The 26,131-nt window shown below is 41.9% G+C and overlaps 1 protein-coding gene across 1 annotated transcript in view; it reads right to left on the bottom strand.

Moving 5' to 3' along the window:
* The window catches only part of slc24a4b (solute carrier family 24 member 4b), a 35,843-nt gene that overhangs the window by 4,185 nt on the left and 5,527 nt on the right, over window positions 1-26,131 (bottom strand). Inside the window, exons 3-10 of the mRNA XM_036549829.1 lie at window positions 7,123-7,199; window positions 6,110-6,184; window positions 5,900-5,984; window positions 5,702-5,805; window positions 5,177-5,251; window positions 4,700-4,725; window positions 4,323-4,376; window positions 1,812-1,957 (exon numbers count right to left, since the gene is read on the bottom strand). Coding sequence (XP_036405722.1) covers window positions 1,812-1,957; window positions 4,323-4,376; window positions 4,700-4,725; window positions 5,177-5,251; window positions 5,702-5,805; window positions 5,900-5,984; window positions 6,110-6,184; window positions 7,123-7,199 — 642 coding nt within the window. The remainder of the gene's footprint in view (window positions 1-1,811; window positions 1,958-4,322; window positions 4,377-4,699; window positions 4,726-5,176; window positions 5,252-5,701; window positions 5,806-5,899; window positions 5,985-6,109; window positions 6,185-7,122; window positions 7,200-26,131) is intronic.

A 26,131-nucleotide genomic window follows, 5' to 3' on the forward strand; every position in this document is an offset into this window, starting at 1 on the left:
ATACACAGTTCAAGGCCAATCTGTGCTGAAGGCCCTGAGCCTTCATTCCTGGCACTGTCAGGTTTCAATTAGGAGTTTTAGCGTGATCCAAAGAAACTTCAGCTCACTCACACAGGACCATAACCTTGACATTTCTTAATGTAACATTGTGTTACATTGTTACATTAATAAGCTTAGGAGCTGTGCAGAGGCAAACAGCTGCCACAGCTCCAACTAGCTCCACACACACATGCATTTGCTGAAGTGAGATCAACTGTGGAAAGAGTCTACTGAAAACATAGTTATAGTTCATTTAGTAATTTCGTTACCCCCAGGAATCGTTAGGTTAAGGTTAATTAAGCAAAGAACTGGATTGGACGTAACGACACGTGCGTGCACACATAGCAAAGCAACACTCCACACCACAGAACAATGTGCCACACAAGCTTTAGTAAGGCTAAACAGACAGGCGTGTCTAAGTTAGAGGAAGGATGGTCTCCAGAGAAGGAGTTTAAGTGAAAGGAGAGAAACGCCACCAGAGATGTAGGCTGTCACAGTGGCTGCACTGTGTCACGGAGCGTTTGCGTTGAGGGAGAGAGGACCGAGGCCATCGCGGAGATCAGCAGGTACATCTCAGCCAGCTCAGCAGACAGTAGCAGGAAGGGTAGAGCATCAAGACGCTGGACAAAGGAGGACCGTGTACAGAGCCACACAGACACAACAAGGCTTACGTTCCCACCCTGACCTACACAGCACAGCCCCCCGCTATCAGTCTCAGAGACCACTGGCTTCACCTCCAGAAACCCCGCCCACACCTCAGTCACCACCTGAATATGCACCCACATCTCTCACCTCAATCCCACTCATACTGCAGATTGCCAGCATTGCCCTCCGATTTGCTGATAACACTGATGTGAAGGCGAGCTTAAAAAGTGCAGCATCTGCCCTAGTAGTGCTGATGTCAATGGCATCAGTGTTGCACTGCAATTAGCGAATTGCTTTTCAAAATGGAGGACTGTAGGTTTAAATCTTGGGGATCTTGCATGGTGTACCGCTGGCAATACCCTCGAGCGAGGAAACCTGAATTGCTTCAGTAATACAATCAGCTGGGTAAATGGATGATATGCAAAAAAAAATGCAAACTACGCAAGTAACCCTAGACAAGGCTGCCAGCTAAGCAAATACATTTCATGTAGAACCTCTGGCATTTATTTGATGTGAATGGAGTCGAGAATAAGACAGTACTTTTTATGCCATGTAACCACGCATTGCATAGACCAGTCTGATCAACTCCCATGTTAAAAATCAGAAGGATGAGCACGTCCTGTTTTTCTAGGCATTAATATACACGCTCCAGGACCCACTCTGATTGTTTCGGATTCATCCTAATATGAATGCAAATTTGACTACTTTCTCATTATTTTCCCACTTGTTTATATCAACAAGGGCACCGTGGGAATTGTCACATTTTTGCTCTCTCTCCCTGGTACATTGTGAAGGGAGTGCTGGTGTGAATTGGGGTCAACGCCAGTGCCATTTCGGCAATGACATTTAGCAATCATTTCCGGTGTGAAATTGTATCGATGGCGCGCGCACGCACGCACACACACACACACACACACACACACACACACACACACACACACACAAACACAAACACACACACACACACACACACACACACTCACTCACTCACTCACTCACTCACTCACTCACTCCTCCCACACACAAACAGCCTCCCTTCTGAACCCCCAACTTGAATCTTTTATCTCCAAGAAAAAAAAAAATCTCCTTTGTCCCAACTAGAACACAGCCTGTCTGGTTACCCTTACCTGGATACAGTAATGGCATTGAGGGGTCATCCCAAATATTGTCATAACAAGCATTACCATCCTCCATCTCGCTGCTCATGGTGTTACCGTTGGCAACGTTCTTGTTTGCCTTCCCTGTGAAGAAATTCTGCATGGTCACATTAAATCTGTGCGGGAAGAAGGGGAAAACAAAACTAAAATCCGTAACACGTCCTTGTCATGTTCACGTAACATTCTTCAAAGAGCTAACAATGTTAACATAAAATAACTTTGAAATATTTAATTATGAATAATGACGGCTTCCCACTTTGACTCACTAAGATACAATAGTCCTGCAAGCAGAGTTATGTCTTGTTAACTAATTGGGAGTGAGATTGGGTGTCTTTGGGAGGGGAAAACACAGCCAAATCCATTTATCAGGGCCTGACAAAGAAACAAAACATTGCCTTTTAAATGTTGTTCTGGGCAAAGTAGTGCAGAATCATTATAATTCAGATGCATAATTAGCTCTTCAAATGGACAGCACAAATTAACTACTTTGCAATGAATTCCTTTTTTTTCTCTGATACATATCCAAGTTAAACAATTAGTGCTATTACAAGATTTGGTGAAAGGTCAACTGTGAAAGTGTTATCGGACAAATTTGCATGTTTTAAACAAACATGCATGTTTAGGGATCATCATCTTGGAGAGATTAATGCTGGTCCAGTCCTTCACATTTGTTCTCATTAACCGTTTTCTCCACAATAAACAGAATGCTTGTACTGACATCTATCGCATCAGAAAGTGTTATTCTCCTGACGTGTTTGGATGGTACTGCAAACAAAAAGATTGATGCGTTCTTATTGCCATTTTCAGGGGATAAATAAGAACTTGCATCAGAACCAGTCACTTATTCACAGCTTATTGCACAAACAGCACAATATCGTGGTGCTTTTTATGGTTTAAATCATGACAGCTCTAACTCTTACGGAAAATTCAAGTAGTTGGCAAGATAAACAAAGCGAGAAAGAGGCTGGTACAGAGAGACATGCCAAGGGACAGATACAGGAGAAAGGAGAAAAAGGGATAGAGAGAGACAGAAAAAGGGCTGCATTTGGAATGACTTTAATTTGGACAGCAATCAAGCAATCAGGTCCCCTCTTATCACCCATGCAATGAGATGGAGAAGATTATCCTCCTTCAATCTGTTCTCAGAGGCTCACAAAAAGAGGGCATTTTATGGCATGCAGCAAGCTAGCTGGATTCAGTGCCGAATACAGTGCTGCTCCTCCCGCTCCACAGCCCGCAGAGAATACCTCCAGTTTCCTCATGCTCCTGGTCTAGCCCCAGGACCATTTTAGCCTCCCGTCCCAAACGCTAACCTTAACCACAAACATGCGAAATGACCGGAGGTGTAATCCAGCAGGGACCTTGAGGAAAGTTTCTTGACCGCACAAACACCAAGAATCCCTTAGGATTTCTACCAGTTTTATGACATTACGTACATTATTGGCATTTAGCAGACACTCTTATCCAGAGTGACTTACATCAGTTACAGGTTTTTACAATATTATCCATTTTTACAGCTGGATATTTACTGAGGCAATGGGGGTCAAGTACCTTGCCCAAGGGTACAGCAGCAGTACCCCCATGGGGAATCGAACCGGCAACCTTTCGGTTACGACTCCTGTTGCTTTGTCACTATGCTACACTGCCGTCCCTACAATATTGACCTTGGTACAATATTAAGGCTTGCTGTTCATTTTTGAGAGTCATGTCACTCCTTAAGCATTGAAAAGTATGACCTGAACTGTAACGCTCAAAGATACAGTATCTGCATATTCTTCGCGCATGACGTGTTACAGAAAGAGGGCTATCCAACAGTGATCACATTTACTGTTAAATTGACAAAGTCTGTGGCTAAGGTTGGAAGAAAATGCATCAAGGCAAGAAAACTTTAAATTGATCTTTTTTTTCAGAAGGAGAATTTCATCTGTTTAACATGGATTTATAAATGTACCACCTTAATAATAAATGACTGACAGTCAATTAACCTAATGCCACAGAATTATGATCTTTGCAGATCACTCTTCTATAAATACCGTGGATTATTCTGACCTGCTTACGTGAATATATGACCACATTAGGGCACAACCATGTAATTTCTGCACATCTCTCATTCATATGCATGAACTTTAGGTGAACTCCTTTGCAAACATATTACCAATACAGCCCAAAGGCAATGACACAAATACTATTATTTCACCATTTAAATACCCTTGAGTTAATCATCGCTACAATTTTTTTATGCATTACCTGTCTATGAAAGAAAATGGCTGATTATGTGTGGAAGTACAGCTGCTTGTTAATTTGCAAAATTTGTTTTTTTTTTGGATTGCAAGGGCTAAGAGAATACACAGTGTACAGATTCATTCATGAGGTGATCTTAAAATTGCACTAATCATAACTAGTTGTAAAGATAAGACGCTTGGTAGCACCCCCCCCCCCCCCCCACAGCAGGAGGGGAAGGGTTGGGCAACAGGGACTCACTTCATGATCAGAATGTATCCGGCGTACATCACCACCAGCACCAGGCTCTCCCACCTGCGACGAGGGGCACAGTGTCAAACCCTGTGGTGCTCACTTCATATTCACTCTTAGAGTTTGTGACTTGGCTCAGCTTTCAAAGCCAGGGTACCACAGTACACCAAATAAAGTCACAAGAACAGACAGACAAATGACAGACCACATGTGAATTCAGTCATACAATTCTCTACTAACTAGTGCCATAGAAGTGCAATACCAAACTACATTAACACACAAGAAAAGGAAATATGTAATCTATGATTAGGTAGGGGACCCAACTGAAAAGGCACCTTCAGCTTTCCTGACTGAGGGAAAGTGAGCGCAGACATAGGGAAGCTTACCACAAGATCTGCTCATCGTAGATGAACTGAAAGAGAGGAGAGAGCCCAACAGTGCAGTTAGATGTTTGTCTTGACACGGTTGTGCTTGTGAGAGCACTGCACGGCAGACTGTGAGGTCACGGGTCAGGGATCACATGACAAACCAGCCCAGCAGCAATGGTGTGATATGAGGGTGTTTGTGCTTGTTGTGGGGGGGGGGGATTATGCTGACAGCTGGGTTTCTAGAACCATCTGTGTTAAGGTAGTACAGAGAATAAATATCATTAACGCTATTGGCGTAGTTGATGTGAAGGTGGCATGCAAAGCATATATTTCCCAAATCAGGTCTTGCTCAAGGGTACAGCACTGTCCCTCTCTGGCCCTGCCCCTGCAACCTGTTGTCCAGAAATTATTTAACAACTGCTGGGCTATGGAAAGAGGTATTTAAGGCTGTGGAGACTAAAGGGAGGCATTAGGGACAAGGTGGGCAGGACTCACAGCTATCAGAGCCACCACGGACAGGGTATAATAGAAGGAGTCCCTGAAGACTGACCACCACGTGAGCAGCACCACCTGCAGGGAGAGGAAACGGCGAGGGTCAGCAGGGCATGCTACCAAAGCCATGTAAGCTCCATGTAATGGAGTGACTCTGGGCTGCAGGGAGCATGGGCACTCTCAGGCAGAATCAACTTAAATACAAGCACAGAAGTCACAGTACATAGTGAATACAGCAGACCACACCCAAGCATGTCAATCCATCACACATTGTGGTGATAAGCAGTGGCAATATAAGCAAAAGTCCTATGATAAATTCACAAGTGTACCATAGCCTACCGTAATAACCATTAAAAACATTCTCCTTTAACACTTAGCAGTCTTACAGAGTCTCTCCTATCATTTACACCTACATTATTCTACTCAGAGCAATTCATTGACCCACTACGCCATGCTGCTGCCCAAATTCATTCCTAATCACAGCGCAGAGACAAGGGGAGATTGGAGACTACGATGAAAGCCACTAACCTGCCCAGCAAAGATGCCACACACACCAATGATGCACAGGATGTTGAAGACCGCCGAGCCAACGATTGTGCCCACTCCCACATCGCCATGGGTGATGAAGACACCTGGAGAGCAGTGAGCAGGCTGAATCAACTGACCAAAGACACTAAGAAGAGATCTGGCATTTCCATAATGTGTGTGCGTGTGTGTGCGCCTTACCTATTATAGAGGCAAAGAGTTCTGGAGCCGAGCTTCCCGCTGCCATAAACGTAGCCCCAGCGACGTCCTCACTCAGGTCAAGTTTCTGTGCAAGAGAGGAAAGAGAAAACAGAGGCCTTCATGTCACCACTTGCCCCGAGTGCGTTAAACCTGCGGTGTCTGCAGGTGGTGAGAGCAGGCCTTGTGACTGCGGTGCTCCAGGTACCTCACCTCGCAGATCTTCTCCAGTGACGTCACAAAGTAGTCGTCGCATACGATGGCAAGGGCCAGGAACATGTAGAGAGCCTAAGAGAGGAGACACGATTCAGCGAGGAGGCCCCAGCTCTCCCCTTCCAACGGCAGCCACCTTCGTGTGTGCACGAGTGCGGAAGCGATCACACTCGCCAGGCCAAAACTGGCAAGGTGCATAATGGAGAAAAAGGACTTCTAACCCTCAAGGATTAGGGAGGGATTAAAAAAAGGAATTAGATTGATGAATAAATAAAATCAGGAAATGAGGCGTTAAACCACTCCTCTTCCTGGCACTGATTTCATTATATTCAGCCTTCTGGATGTTGGGCACTTTATTGAGCAGGGAGTAATCTGTAGAATCTTTGCTCGACGGGCATGAAATATGGCTCACATTTTTCCATAATGCAGAGGAGATGCATCAATTATGGATCAGCCTTAGAACCTCAGGGGACCTAGAGGTATTAAAATAATCTGTCCACAAGGGGGAGCCAGAGGGTCTCGATTCTAGGATGCCAGAGAACAGTGTATTTCCGTAGATTGTCAGAACATCATAAAACAATATTTAGTAGTATTTACTTAAAGAAGTGTACTGTATTGTAAATGAGACAATTTAGTAAATGGCTGCCCAGTCCTGGTGCTGGATGTTTGTAGTGAGTGCATGTTGTTGTTTCTTCAAAGCACTGACTTACCTCATTCAAATAAAGATTAAAGTAATAATAATAAAAAATACAACAATAATGTTTTGAGATTTAAATTCCCAGATTAAGAGAGAGCTGAAAAACACTTCAAATTAAAACCATCCTTAACAGCTCTGATCTATAATGTGAGTGAATACATTACAAGAACAACAGAGAAAGCATCTATATGGCAGACACGCATGCATAGGCTTTCTTACAATACACTGCGGCATACACTGACACCAAAGTGCGCTGTGAGGGATAGGAGAATAGTGAGCCACTACATGAGGTGAATAAAGAAGAAATGTTCCCCACCGCAAATATGTGCAGCAGTACAGCCCCCTGTTTGCGCTCTCTGTTGGAGAAGAGATCATCGGGGAACTCGCGGATCGCTGCGAAGAAACAAGAGTTACAATCTGTGAGAGGGGCTCTACCCAGAGAGACACTTATTACAGGGGTGTTATTCAGTCCAAAGGGGATTCTGTTGAAGCTAAAAAAAATCTGTCATTTTATCACCACATTCTGGTATTGCGACATGGGCAGACAGCAGCAACAACAAAATGTAAAAATCAGGATATCAGCCATCCTGCTGCTGTAGCTCTTGGACATAATGTGAATATTAAAAACCATTAAGGCCCGTTTTTTTCTTTCTGCAAATGATTCTGAGTGTGTAGTTACTAGTCATTCTTGCAGGCAGATTTCAATGGGCTTCACAGGAATACCCAAGAAAGGTGCAAGGGCACGACGGCGTGAGAGAGTGACAGCGAAAGCGAGAGAATGAGGATGCTGGACGTTCAAGGTTGCCGCGCCCTGGCCTGCAGCTCCCAGAGGACACAGGTCTGTGCATGTCAATGCGTTTTACTGACCAATGACATTATGGAAACGCCACCAGCCTGCCAATCTGTTCGCATGCGATCCTTAACAGGGGGTCAGGCACATAATGGCCCTGGCTTCAGATCCATCGACAGGTCAAGAAGACATTAAAACACAATTGACATGAAACTACACTGCAACACAGTGTCATATAATTCATCTCTGAAGCATATACTACACCCATCTAGAAAGCAGAAACCCTGTATTCATATTTTACATTTATATTTATTCATTTGGCAGATGCTCTTATCCGGAGCGACTTACATGAAGTACATTCAACAGTGTTAGGCAATTAGCAGCACAGATACAGGGAATCATATGCTGTCTAGCACTGACTACTCCAAACAGTCTTACAACAGTGGTAGCTTTGATCCGAGGAGCTTCGATCATACGCCAAGCTGGAAGGGCTTATATAAACTGCACAGCAGTACAATTTCAAACCAAGTTCATAAAACAGCTTTATAATGAGCTTTTTAATCACTTCTCCAGTAACAGCAGATAAAAAAAATAAATAAAACAGGGAGATGTTAGATGGATGCTCGATTCTTGCAAACACATATATTAAAAAAGGGTTTAACACAAAATTATGTCAATATACATTTCTTTGTTGGCCTATCAAAGAAGTCCATACTGCAAAGAGCTGCACCCTTGCAAAGGGACCTCAGCTTCATGAAAGCGGTTTACCTTCCCCATAATTCTGTAACTATCTTCAACAGTACAACCACACACAACTAACTTAATCTGCCTTTCCAAAGGCTGTATGGTACACTACATGATATCAGTGGATGAGGAATGCAATTCAAAGTATACATATGCACCAACTGTGTAACCATTTCAATGACATTGCAACACGCATACATGTAGACACAGATGTGCATAGATGCAAAATTACAGGACTGATAACTGAAATGAACAGCCAGATGAATATCATCTGCTGTTTCGGACAGAAATTGTGTTCTCAATCCACAACAATCCAAAATTAGCTTTGATTTAATTAAGAGTTGTACAACATCATGTTCCCCATGTGTGCTTTAATTCAGGGGACCATATTGAGGCGGGCATCGAATTGAACATCAGATGTTATGTTACGTCATGTAATAATTCTACAGTTATGCGTGTATGAGGCAATCCTTTCCAGTTGAGTAAACATTTCTACCATGTCATCTGTGTCTAGCGGAGCACTAGAAGTGCAGTAACAGCATCATACGCGTGAATTTCCCCTGTGTTAGACACAGAGCTGCGAGTAACATTGTTAAATAAAATTTCCACATTACACAATGAAATACTGTCGTGAAGGATCTTCTTCAATGTTGGCACATGAACTGGTCAAGTGGTGAAAGGGCATAGATCACATGACTCACTAGCTCAGTGTTAGTGGTGTGTGATTGGGCAGTTAGTGTGGGAACAACATGCACTGAGGTAATGCAGAGCTTTATTACAATTTCTATATATAATGTACACATGTACAGATGAACCTGGTGAATATCACCTCTCAACATCTCGAATTTTGTATGGGATGCTTGGTGCAAATGGACTCCCAGTACCACCAGGAAACCTACTGATTTGCAACCCTCAGAGTATCTTGTTTAAAATCAATTTAGTTTGTTCTTGTGCCATCTTAAAAACAGGGCTACTACACAAGTGAGCTATACAGGTTTGACATAAAATGAGTTGTTTCCTAGTTTTGCTTGCTAGCTGCTTCAGCCCAAGATCTTTGACCTTTCAGCACAGCACAGTGATGTCTGAGAAAATGCACCACTTTCACATGGTTTTGTTGACCATTTTTGCAAATAAACAACATTAGCTGGATGGTTATTAACATTAAAGCAACAGTGCAAACTGAAAAACGGATACAGAAACAAATACAGAATATAAGCACAAAAAGCTAAGCTGGAACTATCTGCACAACAGCAAACATTTTCATCTTTCAAAACGTCCAATTATGCTTATGTGTGTGAGACAGAGTGAGATTTTACCTTCAATTTCTAGGCCTTTAGCTCAACTAAAATGGTTTTTACATTTCAGTCCACACAAACATGGATTTTCATGTACAAGGGAGACACTGCAAAGCCACTGAAAATCTGAAAAGTTTTTTATCACCCACTATAGGGTGATAATGCTGTTAGCAAGGTTTCACTTCCCACTAGAGGGCTGTAAGATTAAACAGATGTTTGCTCCAAAAGACAACATTTGCCCCATCGGCTCCAAATGCATTTCACACTGAAACGCTTTTGCCCTGAAGGGCAGAAGCTCTTGTCTTAAATTGATGCTAAATTGACACGAACCCGAGTCTGATGGGAAGAAAATACACAAAATGGGAAATAAAGCTATAGGCCATCTCAGTGTGAGTGCACAGGCACAGACACACTCGCAATCTAAAGTTTATCATCTGTGACACTCAAGAGAAGGTCTTGTTTTGGAAAGCCATCAACTTTTAATCAACTTGAAGTTCTTCGGAGGGACCTGAAAGAGGTCCTAATCCCTTTGCTGGAGGACAGCACTTGATCCAATTTAGGAGATGCTTCCTGTTGTGACAGTCATTTTCAGGACTTGGAAAAGCCTAGTCCTCTAGAAGTAGGGCCAAGAGCTCTTGTCCTAACATCTCCATTCCCCGCTGCCCTGTAGAAATTTATACATATAGATTTTTACAAGATATCCCTGTTCATATGTATACCTGCCACTCACCTGCGAATCATCTCTGCTTCTTCTGTACCAGAGTGTAATTTGCCCCTGCGAACAAAGGAGGGCGCTCATGCTTGTGCGATATGGGAACCCTCTGCTGTTGTCACGATCACTGATAGCATACCTTTAAGCTGCATATCTTTTTAATGGGTCTTATCTGATTCAGCATTTTCTCTCACACAGGATGCTGGCGAGAAAGGTCAAAGGGCAGAGCCATTCTAATGTCAGCCAGACTTCCTCCCTTCTCTGCTGCTTCAAGGTCGTCGGCCAATCTCCCACCAGAAGCACCATACGAAGACATCCACCCAAATCTATGCAGTGCAGCATGTGTGTTATGTAACCTGGCTCCAATGTAAGTAAAAAAAAAAAAAAATCTAACCTAAATAAAATCATGTGATTTGTAGTGTACTGCACTCTACATCACAAATGCAATTCTGTTTTGTAACACGACTGCTCTGAAAATGTTTATATGAAGGATTACCGCCATGCACAATGTAGTTATGCCTATAATGGAAAAAAATACTGGTGTGATAAAATGTTCAGATTAGACGGACTTCCATTCCCTCGAGACCAACATAATCTATCTTGGACAACACAAGAAACAGTTACCGAGTTAGAGAACGTGACTGTTGCAATATTGGGGCCATTAAAACAGTACCTGTCAGGTCAGTCCAGGCCAGGCCTGTCCTGTTTTTAACCGAGTGGCAGATCGCCTAAAGTAACGTGACGTTTTGCTTTATACACCGGTTTTGTTACACACTGTACTGCACCCACTTCTGCTATTCCTTACACACGGCCGGCTTCCTCCAACAAGCACTCCATTAACAACCCGAGGAGCCCCGCAAGGATCAATCAATAATTAAAAGCCCTGCCGCCATTACGCTCTGTAGTTAACGGTTCAGCCAGCGGGTGCCGTGTAGCCATTTCCAAGTCTGACCGCGTATGTAAAAATAGAGGACGCGGCGGCATTGCCAGCGAAGGCGCTCCGAGCCGCAGCGAGGGTGCCATCTGCCTGACACTGTGTAAATCAGACCCGCCTGTCTGAGGGGGTGCCCGCGTGTCCTCTGAGCATGGGTCACTCCCCCTTCTGGCCCTCGATTCGGTTCCGACACCCGCCTCCCCTCCTCATGCACAGGTGAGAATCGATGGGAGGGTGAGGGCATGCCATCTTTTGTCGGGAGGGGGGTGCAGGCGAAATTGAACTGCCCACTACAGGTTTATTATGCGACGTCTCCCAAGCCTGGCCCTGAAAATAGCATCCATATAGATTAATACACCAAGTGGGTCAAGGTGACTTTGGTACTCCGTTTCATTCAAATTCTAGCCGTTAATTGGTCGCTCGCTGTTCATGCATCTCAACTATGCATTACCTGAACGGAAATATTGTCCTCCAACTGTAGGCCAAAAAAAAATGCACATCATTTAATCTGACGGGAGCAAATCTGAGTTTGCATCACTGCTTGTGATTGAACGGCGAAGCAAAACTGCTGTAGAGCGCGTGCCGTGGAAATGATGAGCTCGTGCTGTACAGTGACTGCAGTGTGGCGAATTGTATATCCGCGGATGCATATATGGTCATAGTGCAGATTCAGCCGGAGATTCATTTCCCAGGGCTTCCTGGAAATGCAGGAGCTTAATGCATCCACTGAGCATCTACGCCGACAGCTAACAGATAGGGCCCTGCACCGCGTTAGTGCGGCTCCTCTCAGCTTTAACACCAGAAACAGTGCGTTTAATGAGGACGGCGAGACTCAAATGGATGGACCACAGGCAGCACAATTAAACCTCCGATAGCAATGCATAAAATTCAAGTCATGCACGGAATTTTGGCATACAAAACACAGTGATGAAACTGGAATGTATCCAATTATTTCTCCCTTTTGTATTAGGTTATTGGAGTGGGTTTTCTTTTACTAGTTAGCTTTTTGAGAATCCCTAAAAACTGGGCTGGCACGCACTCATCCACAAAGGCTAAGCCTGAGGTCTAAAAATAAATCCTGGATTCTCTGTTTGGACACCTGACTGCGCCGCTTATGCAAGAAATTACTGGCAACACTTGCTGGCTCATCTGTCTCCTCTCTGCACTCTCCCCTCTTTCAATCCCCTGCTCCCCCAACAATAAATCAATCCCTGGAGTAATTATGAACTCCAGAGAGGCCGTTCTGCTAAATGTTAGAGGACTTTCATCAGAGGCTAATGCAGTACAAAGCTCCACACTCTGCTGTACGAGCTGTACAAAAGCACCATCAGCGATCTCTTCCCCACCCGTGAATGTGACTGTATGCAAAACACCTCTACCCTCTTTACGCTAAGCTGAAGAGCACTGCAGAACACACACACACAGATAAATGACCTAAGGGACAATGCTTAATAGAGTACACACAAGTGGACTCTACACAGATGTTCTTTAAGAGGAACAATATCATATACAGACATTACATGTACATTTCATCACTTAGGGAAAGGTCTATATAGAGCAGCTTACACAGGTTATCCATTTATACAGCTGGATATTTAGTCAGGCAAATCTGGGTGAAACAATTCTGGGTAATACAATAGAGGGGAATTAAACCAGCAACATTTGGGTTTCAAGCCCTGCTTCTTGCCACTCTGCTCCACTGTTGCTACTACCAGAAAGGAACTTCAGAGAGCATAAAACCACCATGGGATAAGGCTTAGAAGCCCCAGGACCAACCTGAAAAGCCAAGGCACAACGCAAACACAGTGCTGACTCCAGAAAGACAGTCAAACCCACAAAAATCATGCTTGGGTCAATATGTGGCCATTTGTTGAACGCTGGCATTACGTTACCATATTACGGCTAAATAAATAAATAAAACCCATTTGACAATTTTATATAATTAATCTGTAATCTGATAATCTTTAAATGTATGCAGAACCATTACGTAACGGAGATCAGTATAGGACGCCTTCTGTTGCTGCAGGCCCGGGTGAGCAGAGGCACACTCCACCGCTGACACAGATTAACCCGCCTAATGTCTCCCTGACCATACGGCAAAATTAGGGGGACATTAGGCAGGTTGGGATATTAACTGTGTTGACCATTTCCCACAGGGCACCATGCAAGAGAGAGCTGGTTTTAAAAAACATTCTAATATTCTGCTTCTGTTTTATATGTGCATGTGCAAAGAAACCTCAGTGCATTCTAGTAATATGGGAATGTTACAGCTGCAGCTACATTCAATCTAGTTATTAGCAAAAAAAAAAAAAAAATAATAAAAAACAACCCTCAGCCCACTACAGGAGAAACCCATGTTTGCAGAAACAGAACAAAGGAATAGTAGTTTTCCTATCATCATTTCAAGGCATGATTAAAATCAATTATCTAGACGGGCCTTCTTACTCTTCTTTCTTGGTCTACAGCTGAAGTAGAACATTCATCTTGAGGGGGAAAAAAGCCTGACTTACAACAAAGCTACCTAACTGATAGCTCCAGGGTAAACAGTCACTGGCTTTTCAAACTCAGTCCAGGGTACCTCTAGTGTATACCACTTCACACTCCAACCAGTGTCTCAATCCATTAAGATTACTGACAATGGGCTCCCAAGTGGCTCAGACGGTAAAAGAACAAGCCAAGCCCTACAGCCCAGTTTCAATCCCAGCTGTGTCGACAGCCAACGATGGTCAGGAGCCCACAGCAGTGTAACAAATTGGCTTCGCTCCATCGGGTACATAGGGTCGGCCAGGGGTTTGTCCCACTTATCACACACCGGTGACCCCTGCTGGTCAATCAAGCACCCACAGCCTGTCAGTATAAAGCTGCACATGAAGTATCTTCCTCTGATTCATGTCTGTGTGCTTCAGGCTTGGTGGGGGGACGGTGCTGTGAAAGGCCGTGGTATTTGTAATCACGTGTTTTGCAGGTCCATGTGCCCCTGCTTGCACTCTCTTGAATCATTAGCAATGGTCATGGTGATGAGCAGCATCTCTATGTACAAATGGACATTCCCAACTGGGAGAACAAGGGTGGGGGGGATTGGCCATTCCAACATTAAAGAAAAAAAACAACAGAAATCATGCACGTTTAAACCAATTTAACTAGAGCACAGGTCTGCCTCATTACTCTTCGCTTTATCTGCGAACCCTTGGTTTCCCAAAAGCAGCTGTTTAGTTGCCAAGAACAGGTGTCCACATATTCAGTAGAGTACTCCTGTGCAACTCTCAATGCCAAATCAATCAATCAATTACATCTTACTTAGCACAGCCCTCCTTTTCAAACAAGCTGCCCCAGAGCCACATACAGAAATTTAATGCCTTAATTACTGGAGACCTGATCTGATTTCCAAGCTCCCTGAATTACTACTGGTCAAAATACATCTTTCATCACACTCATATAATTGTAAAAGAAATGCTTTACAGGACAAAAGGACATGGGAAATCCCCAAGACCATGTTTTGGGATCCCTGAAGTGGATTAAACAAAAACAAACAAATCACCAACACAGTCTACAATGGAACACAATCTAAACCTATACAGCTATGTGCAATCTAACATGACCAAAACTTGTTACATTACCCAACTATCCAAAACATATCTATAAGATATTAAAGGATTCATTTACCAGAGGATATCACCCAGGTTAACACACACCTACAACATCTGGGACCAGAAGGAGGTGTCAAGACCCTTGGATGGTCCAGGCCACACTGTCATCATGGAATGTGGCACCGTGACATCCTTCAAAATTAACTTCCCTCTAGTGATTACTTCTCTGTAGTAATGCACATTATAAATCAGACACAGTCTATACTGTACAGATATACACACAAAGTCCTTCACCTCATACATCTGTAGGCCCTCTCTCAACCTCCAATACAAATATAAACTGATCTAAATCGGAACACATTCCACTTCCCTGTTGCTGGATTAAGATGAAGACGCAGTATGCTGCAGATGATGTCCAGAAGCCATGTCAATAGCAGATCCTCCGCTTGGCTCGCGTTCAGTCCCACTGTGCAAGGCACGGCGCAAGCTGTCAGTCTCCCCCAACCCGTCCTAACACACCGAGGGCTGGACTCCGCAATGAACTACAGGCTGTACTTGAGCAGCGCAAAGTCAGGGAGGAAATTCAGTCCTCGGCTCCTATTCACACACAAATCCAAATGGAATTCAGAATGGAGTTGGCCAAGGTGTGCCAACAACTGGATTTTGGGACATGAAACAGATGATCTAGTAGTATCCACTTACATTATAAAGTAACACGCAAACAGGGGACGACCGCTTACTTGACTTCAGAGTTTTTCGAAGGGTGCATTGTGTGTAAATTTCTTACGTTCTAACCAACAGTTGTACTAACAAAGTGTCCAACAGGGAAATAAAGATTGATCAGACTGATGTACAGATCTAGTTAAAAAAAAAAAAGATCATTCAAACAGCTCAATTTCATCTTAAAGTCTTTTCATCGACAGAAATTTCAGTTGCTTATTAATAAGTGCTTATTTAGGCCTAAGATGTCATGGTACTACGATATAAAAACAAAGAGGCATCATGAGGCGAAATTCCACTCAAGGTAAACACATTGAAATGCCCCGGTGAGGGGGTATGGGGCAAACTCAAGCCTGACTCATCTCAGGCTTCAGAGGCTACACTCACTGGAGAGAACGAAAGCACTGGATTCCAGTACGCGTGGCATAATCCACGCTTGTGCAATCTCCTTTCCGGAAGCATCCTCCTTATGGCCGCGGAGCCGGTGCCTTGCGTGGCAGGCTCAAGTTCATCATCCCCACGCCCACTCATACACATCTGCCCAGACCTGGAGTAGTACTCAGCAAATCCAGCCACTTGCGGCGGCACTCTCACCAAAAAAAAAAAACAAAAAAAGAAACGTGGCACTAACAGAGCACCGCGCGGCACCTCCCCACTCACAGCGGGGCGGTGACCGGTCGTGCGACTCACCTGCGCTCACCTCTCACCAGGGCTGGACACGGGCATGTACAGCCCTTCTAAAGATTAATGCGGTGCCGTATCTGAAACCCCACTGTAATCAAAATCCCGGGGGGGGGGGGGGATTACCACATACTACAAAACAAGCCATACTAAAACCTCGCTTTATTGTTCAGCTCCATTTTGCAATGCATCATAAGCACATTAATTGGATACAGCTGGATACAGCTGGATACGCGCCGGTCTGCACACTCGGTCTGAGATGTCCACGCTAGGTGTGCATGACACACGGGTCTGCTGTCCCGGGAAAGGCCATTTCATTAAGCAAAAGGTCACAATGTTCCTTCCATCATCCAGTTTTAAAACCAAAACATTGGGGAGGAGAGAGTGCAGGGTTTCTGTTTACTTACACCAGATGTACAAATTCAACGGAGACCGAATTTCAGTAGATTCTCAACAATGATCTGACAGTTAATATAAAAAAAAATACATAAATGAGGTATTGGGACCAGCACAGGGAACTCTGTTCATATAAAAGGCAAACTCAAGATGAAACTAAATACGAAGCTACCTGCTCATGAATCTATTGATATCCCAGAAGGGCTGCATGCAGATACAGCACATCCAGCGTGGCAAGTGACAGCACACACTACTCTGACAGCAGTCCAGCTCACGGTCAGTGGCAGAGGATCCGCGAGAGTGAAGTGAAGTGGATTCTGGGAATGCTGAACCGGTAGCTCAACTGAACACAACCTCCTAAACCTAGAAAAAAAAAAAAAGAGCTGAGCCATCCAGGAAATGCGTGGCATGGTTTCAGATTGATTCCACCTTCTCGGAGTGAGCTTAAAGTGAAAACAAGACAAAGGGGTGGGTGGGGTGTTCCGGTGGTGGGCTTGGGTGTGTGGGAAGGAAAATGGTAATCCCTGGAGATTAGGAGTAAGATTTCCAATGCGTAATCTTGTCATCTGGCACTCCTTAAAGGGATTCTTACACCCCAGCAATGCCATTAATCTTCAATCTTACATACATGACACATGTATATATTAGTAGTATATTAGTATATTAGTATACGTTAGTTTTTGAAATAATATACACAGCTCATTCTGCTTCTGCACTGCAACTCTTAACTCTGATTAAAGTGGCTTTGCTAAGGATCTGGGGGTTTAAGGATATAAAAGCAAGGCGGTCAAAGCAAAGGCTGCATTGCAGTTGATAAGAACACATCGTTTACACTGACAGACAGTGAACAAAATGGTTTGGCCAAAAATAATGTTAGAACTACAGTGAAAGTAAAGTGTGCATTCACCAGTGAGTTTGCAACAAAAATGATCGCTTGGCCATCTATTAATCGCTAGACATGTAATGTTCTCGGTGTAGCTTCAGAACCAGTGAAGCGCCATATAAACCAAATAAGTCTCGCTGGACTTTCTGGGATGCTCTCTTTTACATTTGATTTTTATCAGACCAAAATATGTTTAGACAGTAAAACAGCCAAGGAGTTGCCTCATATCAAACACAACTCTGCGGCACTCTTCACAGTTTAGAAACACAGGGCTGGAGAAGCAGCAGGAGAAAGGTTAGATCATTGGCTCAATTTGTGTGGTCCGATTTCATCAATGACAGCTGGATGCCTCCCCGCAGTTTATGCTACAGCCGCAGTTTATGCAGTAACAGCATTGGACACAGTAACAGCAATATCATACAGCACCACTCTATGGGTCACATTTTAGAATGGAGTCTGTTGCCATGGTAACCCCATAAAAGGTACCCAGGGAAAAAAAAAACTTCATACACAGTAGTTAAGTAATTGTTTCATGGCGTATATATATGAAACAAATAAAATACATCTTGATGTCATATACATGCAAACATATTTTCCTTTCAGTAAGTGGTAATATCTCTAAGGTAACAATTGTTTCTTATATTAAATTTTTTTAATCATATCTATGACTGATTGTAATTACCTGGAAATTGCTTTGCAAGTACAATTTTCTTCATGCTTGCATACTTCCTTTGGAAATCATACATTTTACCACATGCCTATATGGCTAAACTTGCATTTTATGACGGCAGTGTCGACCAGAGAAAATGAACTCGGACCCAATTCAAGTTTCACACACTGATATGGTATGAGTATAACCCATAATATGCGCAAACCAAATTTGACACTGATTAATCAAGTCAAAAATTAGATCCACTCATTTGCAAATTACAAGCAAACAATTTGATTGAAATAAACATTCAATGAAATAAACAATTGTCCTTATACAAAAACTGTTCTTACTCCTTTGACAAACAACCGCACATCAGACACTAAGATGCATTTTTGTCAAAAAAAAAATAATAATAATATTGAGTGCATATCAGGCCCAATATTTTGCATCTTGCAACAAATGGAAGTAAGCCAATTACAATTACAAGATGATGGTAAGTGAGTCTTGCATGTCTGAAAATCACATCTGGATAGACAGGACATAGAACTTGAGCTCAGATCAATTTTTCTAATCAAGTTTAAATGAACCACTATCTAGTAAGCAAGCACAAAACTGAACTAGCCTGCAGAATGACCACATAACATAAGATGAAATGAGGGGTCCGGAGACAAAAGACACTGATGAGTCCTATGTGCTAGGCATTTATGTATGTGAATTGTGGTCAAAAACTAACATGCTGCAGTCATGGAAATATCAAAACTGTCTTAAACAAATCATGCAACAATATGGCGAATTGACGGTCACCTCAGGTGTCCAATTTTGATGGGTCACTGACAAGCAATGAGATTAGTGAGCTACCCCAAGGCCCATACACGTTGACTTAGTCACAGCCTTTACTACAGATCACATCAAAGAATCCCACTGGCTAGAGAATGGTTGGACTGCCTGCCTGCGAATCAAGAGGACTGGCTCTGTGGCTGTGATGAATGAAAAATTTCTAAAGACCTCATACTGTGATGTTTTGTACTGTAGCTGTAAATAGTAGGCTGTTCCTGAGCCAAGCCTGTCCGCTCCTGACCTTATCCTTGGCCACACCTGCACCTAGTTTCAAAGCAAAGCATCCTAAAACAGAACATTCAAATGAATGAATCACACTGTAACCTTCACTTGAGGACTGTGTATCAAATATATAAACGGAAAATAAATTGTCCTTTTTGACGTATAAGTTTAAGCATTTACACTTTTCTCCCCTTTCAATGGCATTATAATTACCACTGATATAAGAAAATGGTTCTCAAACTGAACACTGAACTCCAAGTACTACATTTCATTACCAATTCCAGCAGGGAAATGCAATCATTCAGGCTAAATTGATTTTATTGGCATTTGTTATGCATTTAAATGGCTGTTCACTGGATCCAGCAGGGAAGTCTTTTCACAGCATTCTGGCAATACCAACTGCAGGGCTGGGGTTCCTGCAATTGTCTAAAAAATTCCCTTCTGTATCACCTTCATTTTAAAATTGACAGAATTCTTAGAGGCAAAAATGGCCACATTTGACTGCTTGACTGGTTACCAAAAGAATTATTATTCACTACAATAAATGACGCTAGCCACTAGGTTCACATTTTGGACATCATCTCCACAATGGATCATGCCTTGGGTCGATATTAAAAGCTATATTTATTTTACAGAATTTCTCCCCCAGTACAACTTTAGGCTACGTTTCAGTTTGAACATTGAATTAAGATAAACTACACTATTTCAAACTACAACATTCAACAGCCCTTGTGGTATGTGGTGACCTGGTGATAAAGTATCTTAAGTTATTACCAAAGCCAAAAATAACCATTTTTATTTCCAAATCTGATCATACCCTATAAGGACCATAAGCAATTTTTGTTCAAGAAGACACTAAAATTAAGATGACTGTAATCAAATTGAAAATGATATACATCAAAACATAAAAAACCTCACCATGCCATGTTAATGCTGTCTCCCTTCCGCCACTTATGTGTTCATTACCCTATGACACATACATAAGCATTTCACAAATAAAGTGTATAGAATAGATTAAATATTTCATAATACAGACAGCCCAAAGAACTCAACGTTCATGTGAAGAACTCACTTCAACAAAGCAAAGTGTACCCACTACAGTGATGTGAGGGTAGCAGCAGATCATCACAAACACCGCAGAACTAATTTGTTTTCAAGTAAGCATGATTTCTACAATTAAAGCTAAGGGTCAATTTAAAAAGTCAAGGTCAGCAAAGGTTTCACATTAATACTTCCCTAAGGAAAGATTTTTGATATGCCCCCACCCCAATAACATCCAATGTCATAGGTTTGCTTCATTGAATGGGTTAGATGTTGGAAAGAATTATCAATATAATCTGTTATGGCAGAGCAATTTGCAATTTTATGTTTTATGTAATGCATATAATTACATGCTAATTCATTTAGGGCCAGTCACTGGTGGGTTGGCAATCATAAATCAAGAAAAACCTGTCTGCAAAATATGGAAAATTATATAAATATACAATTAATGTAATACATATAAATGGAAGTCGCAAATGAGGCATGTACAACTTTACTGTCATTTTGCATGCTTATCTGATTGCTTGCTAATCCTGCAAAAATCTGTGACCTTGACCTTCAACCTCAACAGGGTTCTGGGAAGATAACCTGTCAAATCTGGTCAAAATTGATGAATAATCAGATGCACTAGAAACTAGAACACAAAAATGAGATGAAGGGGCAGGACCATGGAAGGACAGAGGACAGGAAAATGCAACCTGAATACGTAATGCCCCTTTCAACTTCACCAGCAAGCGGGGGGGGGGGGGGGGGGGGGGACTCCACATAGGAATGACCCAGTTATGATACAAATTCTCCTTCATTATGAGGTGAAGAGGCTTTTGGTATATTGGGTTGCTAATCCCTGCAAGTAGCGCATTTCAGGGGGTGATCATACAACATGAAAATGTCTGCAATTATACTTTTCATTAAGTATATTTTTATTCCAAATTAACTTCATAAAGTTCAGTCATAATTGCCAAGCTTCAACTGCATGCAGTGCCAATAACAACTGGATCACAATAAACTTGAGCATTGAAACTACAATGTTTCACAGTAAATATCACCTACTCGAGGGGGAAAAGTCCATTAACACATTAGGTCTCAGATGTTACGGTCTATCTTGTGCTAATAGTAGCTGCTCTAAAAATATGTTTGTGTAGCAGTTCTGCTCATTCAGTTGCTACTGAACCAGCTGCTGAGACAAACGAGCTGGATCTTATTTTCAGGGATAATGCTTCTGCGTTACCCAAAATTTTAAAAGGTAGGTTGAGCAGGTGCAGATGTTTACGATCCAGATGGGCTCGAATTTGAGCACTTTTCAATCAGCTGCATTCCTTCCCTGTCCCCCCCCCACATCGCCATCATGCTTCATCTTGGCGGTCTTTCAACACTGAACTGCACTGTCAGGTGAATTACGATCAGTAAAGTGGATGAAAACAGTAGACTGATTTTCTTTAAAGGAAAAAAAAATGTACTGAGAGGCATTAAAAACCCATCAAATTATGGCTACTACTTTTACTAAACAATAACATGTAGATGGACACTTATTTTAGGAAGGAAAAAAAAAATAGACTGCCCATAACTCTGGGATACTTCTGTCACATGAAAGTTGGCCATTATGATAATAACCGTATCTAAAATCAAATGACATTAAAAAATTGTCAATACCTTTTGGGGAACCATTGCAGCCACACTTGTTTTCAATGTGTCCTGTAACTGCACATGTTGATGGCAAATGATTTAGAGCCCGACTGACCATAATTCCATATTTTCCCAGGTTCTTTGTGGAAGAAATCAGTGAACGAAGGAGTGTTTATGTTACAGTGCAGTGATGTACCAAATTATTTTTTTTCCAGTAAGATTTTTCCAAAATGTTATTTTAATGTTCACTCAACTATTGCTACAGGGTCTTCAGTACTTTATCTGCCGACTTATGTCAATGAACTGCATGGAATGAATTAAAGGTGGCCGATGTTCAAAAACAAAGGATTGTCTCATTATGGTACCACAAAACACACCTCCAAGAACAAAAGGATGTCAGATCAACAGTAAGCAGTCAAGGGACGTCAGACCAAGATTTTCAATTAACACTGATTAATTGAGCCCAGCATGCAGAGTGAGTCAAAAGAACAAGGACAGAGAGAAACTAAAAGTGCTTACTGCCACATACTTAACCCTCTTTCTCCCTGAATACTTGGCCACTCCAGCCTTTGTAAGCACAATCAATGTGATGACAAATTTTAGATCAACTAAGTAAGCTGAATATATTTGTGTTCATTTGACCTCATGGCTACCTTTAGTCTGAAAAGGTACCGGTTCTCACTGATGGTGGGTCAGAACAATGAATCCTCCTGACAGGAGGTGAGAGCTGACAACAGCCAAGCTTTCTACATGGCCAATGAACTCTACGTCAGGTCCAGATATAGTTCAATTAACCACCTAATAACACAAAGAATGGCTTGCTTTAGAACTGGTGTGCATACACTGGTGTCTAAGATGCACTTAGTGTGGTGCACTCAGTAGGAACACTAAACATTTGTAGCATTTAGCATTTTATCACAAATGCCATTTTCAAAGTCCCTTCATTACATATAAAAAAAAGAGTGGAGCATGAAGCCAGCACTGCCAGAATAGTCTTGCATAATGTTTATCATGATATACATCTTTACATGCAACATGAGATAGCCTGTAGGCATGTGTGTGGTACACAGCGGACATTTCCACTGGCAGGGGGAATGTTAAGTGCTGCATTAAAATATTATTGTGCTCACAGAAGACACATTGCTAGTAAGCAAACATCTCTCTGCCAATACACAGGATCATTCTCAGTTCTGCTCTGCTCAGAATACATTGTTTTTTTATCTTTTTATTAGAAAGTTACATTCAGAATATTTCTAAATGATCTATATTTTAAATGAGAAAAGATTTTTAAATAATAAATCACCTAAAAATCAATAACTACATAACTGGATAAAATTCAGAACAATTTCATCTCATGAGCTAGGAGGACTAAATATTATGTGGAATCCCTCAAGGATCTGTGCTCAGATATGCTTTTATTCTGTATACAAGCATATAAAAAAACTAAAGATAATGGTGTATAAGACATACATAAATTAATCAAAGCATCAAAGGTCTGGAGAAAAGAACAAAGGAAAAAGATATGAAAGATGGTAGAGATTAAGGGCAACAGTGGTTGGCAACATCAGTTCAACAGAAACAAAACAAAAGCCCCCATTTACATGCACCGCGCATCAATACCTGATAGCTGATCAATACATAAGGTTTACAGAGAAAAAAAGATAGGCTACTAGATTGCCCCACTTGTTTTCTTGCCCAGGAATGTGTGCCATATTTTCCATTTCATATAAAGCGAGACTAAAATAGGGTTGACTAACAATGTATTTCTGTAATATGAACTCAAAAAGAATGCCCTCTACAGATGGTTTGTAAGAATACTTCTAGGAACATTAATGGGGCACCTCCAACTGAATTTACTGATGACAAAAAAGTGGTCACAGCTAGCATGTATTTCATGACTGATTTACTCAAGCTAAAGAAATCCCTTTCCTGGTTCTGAGTCACAAGGAAAATATATGAAAACAAAAACAATTTTGTGTAATAATTCTGCAAGTGGTTAGGTAACAGCCTAATTTCCAATTTCCAGTTGCGTGTGACCAAGCTGTTTTCACTGTTCGGATCATTACAAATGGAGAACAAGTGTAATCGTTCAAATATTTAGGGTCGATGCTTCATGATTGATGATAGTTTCTCAGCCTCAGTGCGAGAGTTTGTGATCAAGACCGTGAAGTACATGTAGGAGTATGAGATACACTGTTCCCTCTGCTCCACTGCACCATCATGGAATCACTTCAAATTCAGTTTGCAATTCCTCCATGCAGTCTGTCATAAATGTTAAACAAAGATTTCTCTGGTGGTGGCAAAGCTCATTGATCTTCCACATCAAATATTACAGATTTTAATTGTGCCATTTGGTGCAACGCAACAGTTTTTGTCAATGACATTGAACGTCCTTTACACTGTCTGTAATTTAGCAAACTCCCCATCAGACTGAAAGTGCAGCCATTTTCTAGCTTCAGTATAGCAGTCACTCAATGGCCAAATAGTGTTTCAACCAGTGAGAGCCATATGAAGCCAGGAATTTTTGTTGTGTATATTTGGCCTTTATCCTGCATAGATTTGGTATACAGCTCTTTCTGAACTATGGGATGAATTTCCAACTGACTGCATTACAATTACAATGCAAACTCATGCAATACAAGCGTAAAATTTAGAATGCAATCTAAAATTAAGATCAGTAGGAAATAGAGAATGCACACCAGAAGGCATTAAATAAAAGGTAGCATGATGTTAAGAGGCAGAGAAGAAAAACAGCAGTGTTGCACAGGCATCACACACTGACAGAGGACTTCTGGAGAAATGCCTCTATGTCCTAAAGAACAGCTGCACAGCAAGCAGTGGAATGGGAGAATAAGATACTACATGGATGTACTGTTGACAGTAGAACCTAACTAAGCATGCGGGCTAGCAAGTGTGTAAATACTTCAAACAACCGATTCCATGACTCAGGCAATGCCTGTGCATAATATTTAATATATGCCCTTTAAAACAATGGATCCAGGTTTTGATTCTTATGGTGATATAAATCTATGATTGCATTTCACATGCTTAATCTAACCCGTTCTAACAATGCTAACTCCTAGCTCAGCTACTGACAATTATTAAATACAGAGTTAACATACCATTAATAGTATGAAGGACATGACCCTGTCTTGATCCAGTTGCATAACCGCATTTTAACCCTAAATTACCTCTCATTTCTGGTCATGCGCAGAAACGCCGCGCTATGGCTTCTGAATGGGTGTTTAGCTTGAGGCTATGCTGCAATGAGAGTTGTCTGTCAAAGCTCTACAGTATTCAATTAACTGTGTAGCGAGTTCAAGACATCGGAAACCAGCATCAGCCGTGCTTCAGCTGAGACTGTAGCATTTGCTTTGTAGCCTTCTGGCAAAGCAGTTCTCACAATCAACACTAGATGCAACTGAATGGGAGCCCAATGACCACCCCACAGCAGAATATATTCATCTTTAATCAAGTCATCATTGTTTGATGCACACTTGGTATGAGATATCAAAATTCAAGCTTGGTCCCTTAGATTGAAGTCTTTTGTTATGGGGAATTACTTTTGCATCTTTTTGTTCATGTTAGGTACCACAGAATTAATATAGCAAGTAACACTAGTAAGACTAGCAAGTGGTAAGCAAGTAAGACTTGCTCAATGTTAGCCTAAGCATATTGTAATAATCGACTTTAGTCCAGGTGAGAGCCATATTGGCGTGCAAGTCTTCACTAAACACACCAGTTACAAACTGGAGCTCCACTTTGGACAGCTGTGCACCCAACTGCTAGATGACTTCCATCCCTAAAGTAGGTTCTCTGCCAACGTATTATGAATTTACTCCCAAAAGCCATGTCCCGATTACATTGCACCCATATGGCCATTCTTTAATATGGGGTCAGTTTAACAGTTGGCTGTCCCCATCACTAGTTGCCACTTACCAAATCTCATTCTGGTAAGTGTCCATGGTAACTCTGGAATTAGACATTTCGGCCAAAGACAATAATATTCACTTAAGCTTGAAGTAATCAAACTGAATTTGACTACGAATTTCTAAATATTTTGCAATCTACTTTTTACGCAAGATACATTGCAACCTTGATGTCCAAAAGCTGACATGAAGTCTGCGTGCATACACACACTTATACTTGGGAAACCGAGAGCCTCGAGTTCACTTATAACTGGACCTCAAAGGGGACAGAATTAGCAA

This window comes from Megalops cyprinoides, chromosome 17 (assembly GCF_013368585.1).
Source record: "Megalops cyprinoides isolate fMegCyp1 chromosome 17, fMegCyp1.pri, whole genome shotgun sequence".
NCBI lineage: Eukaryota > Metazoa > Chordata > Actinopteri > Elopiformes > Megalopidae > Megalops > Megalops cyprinoides.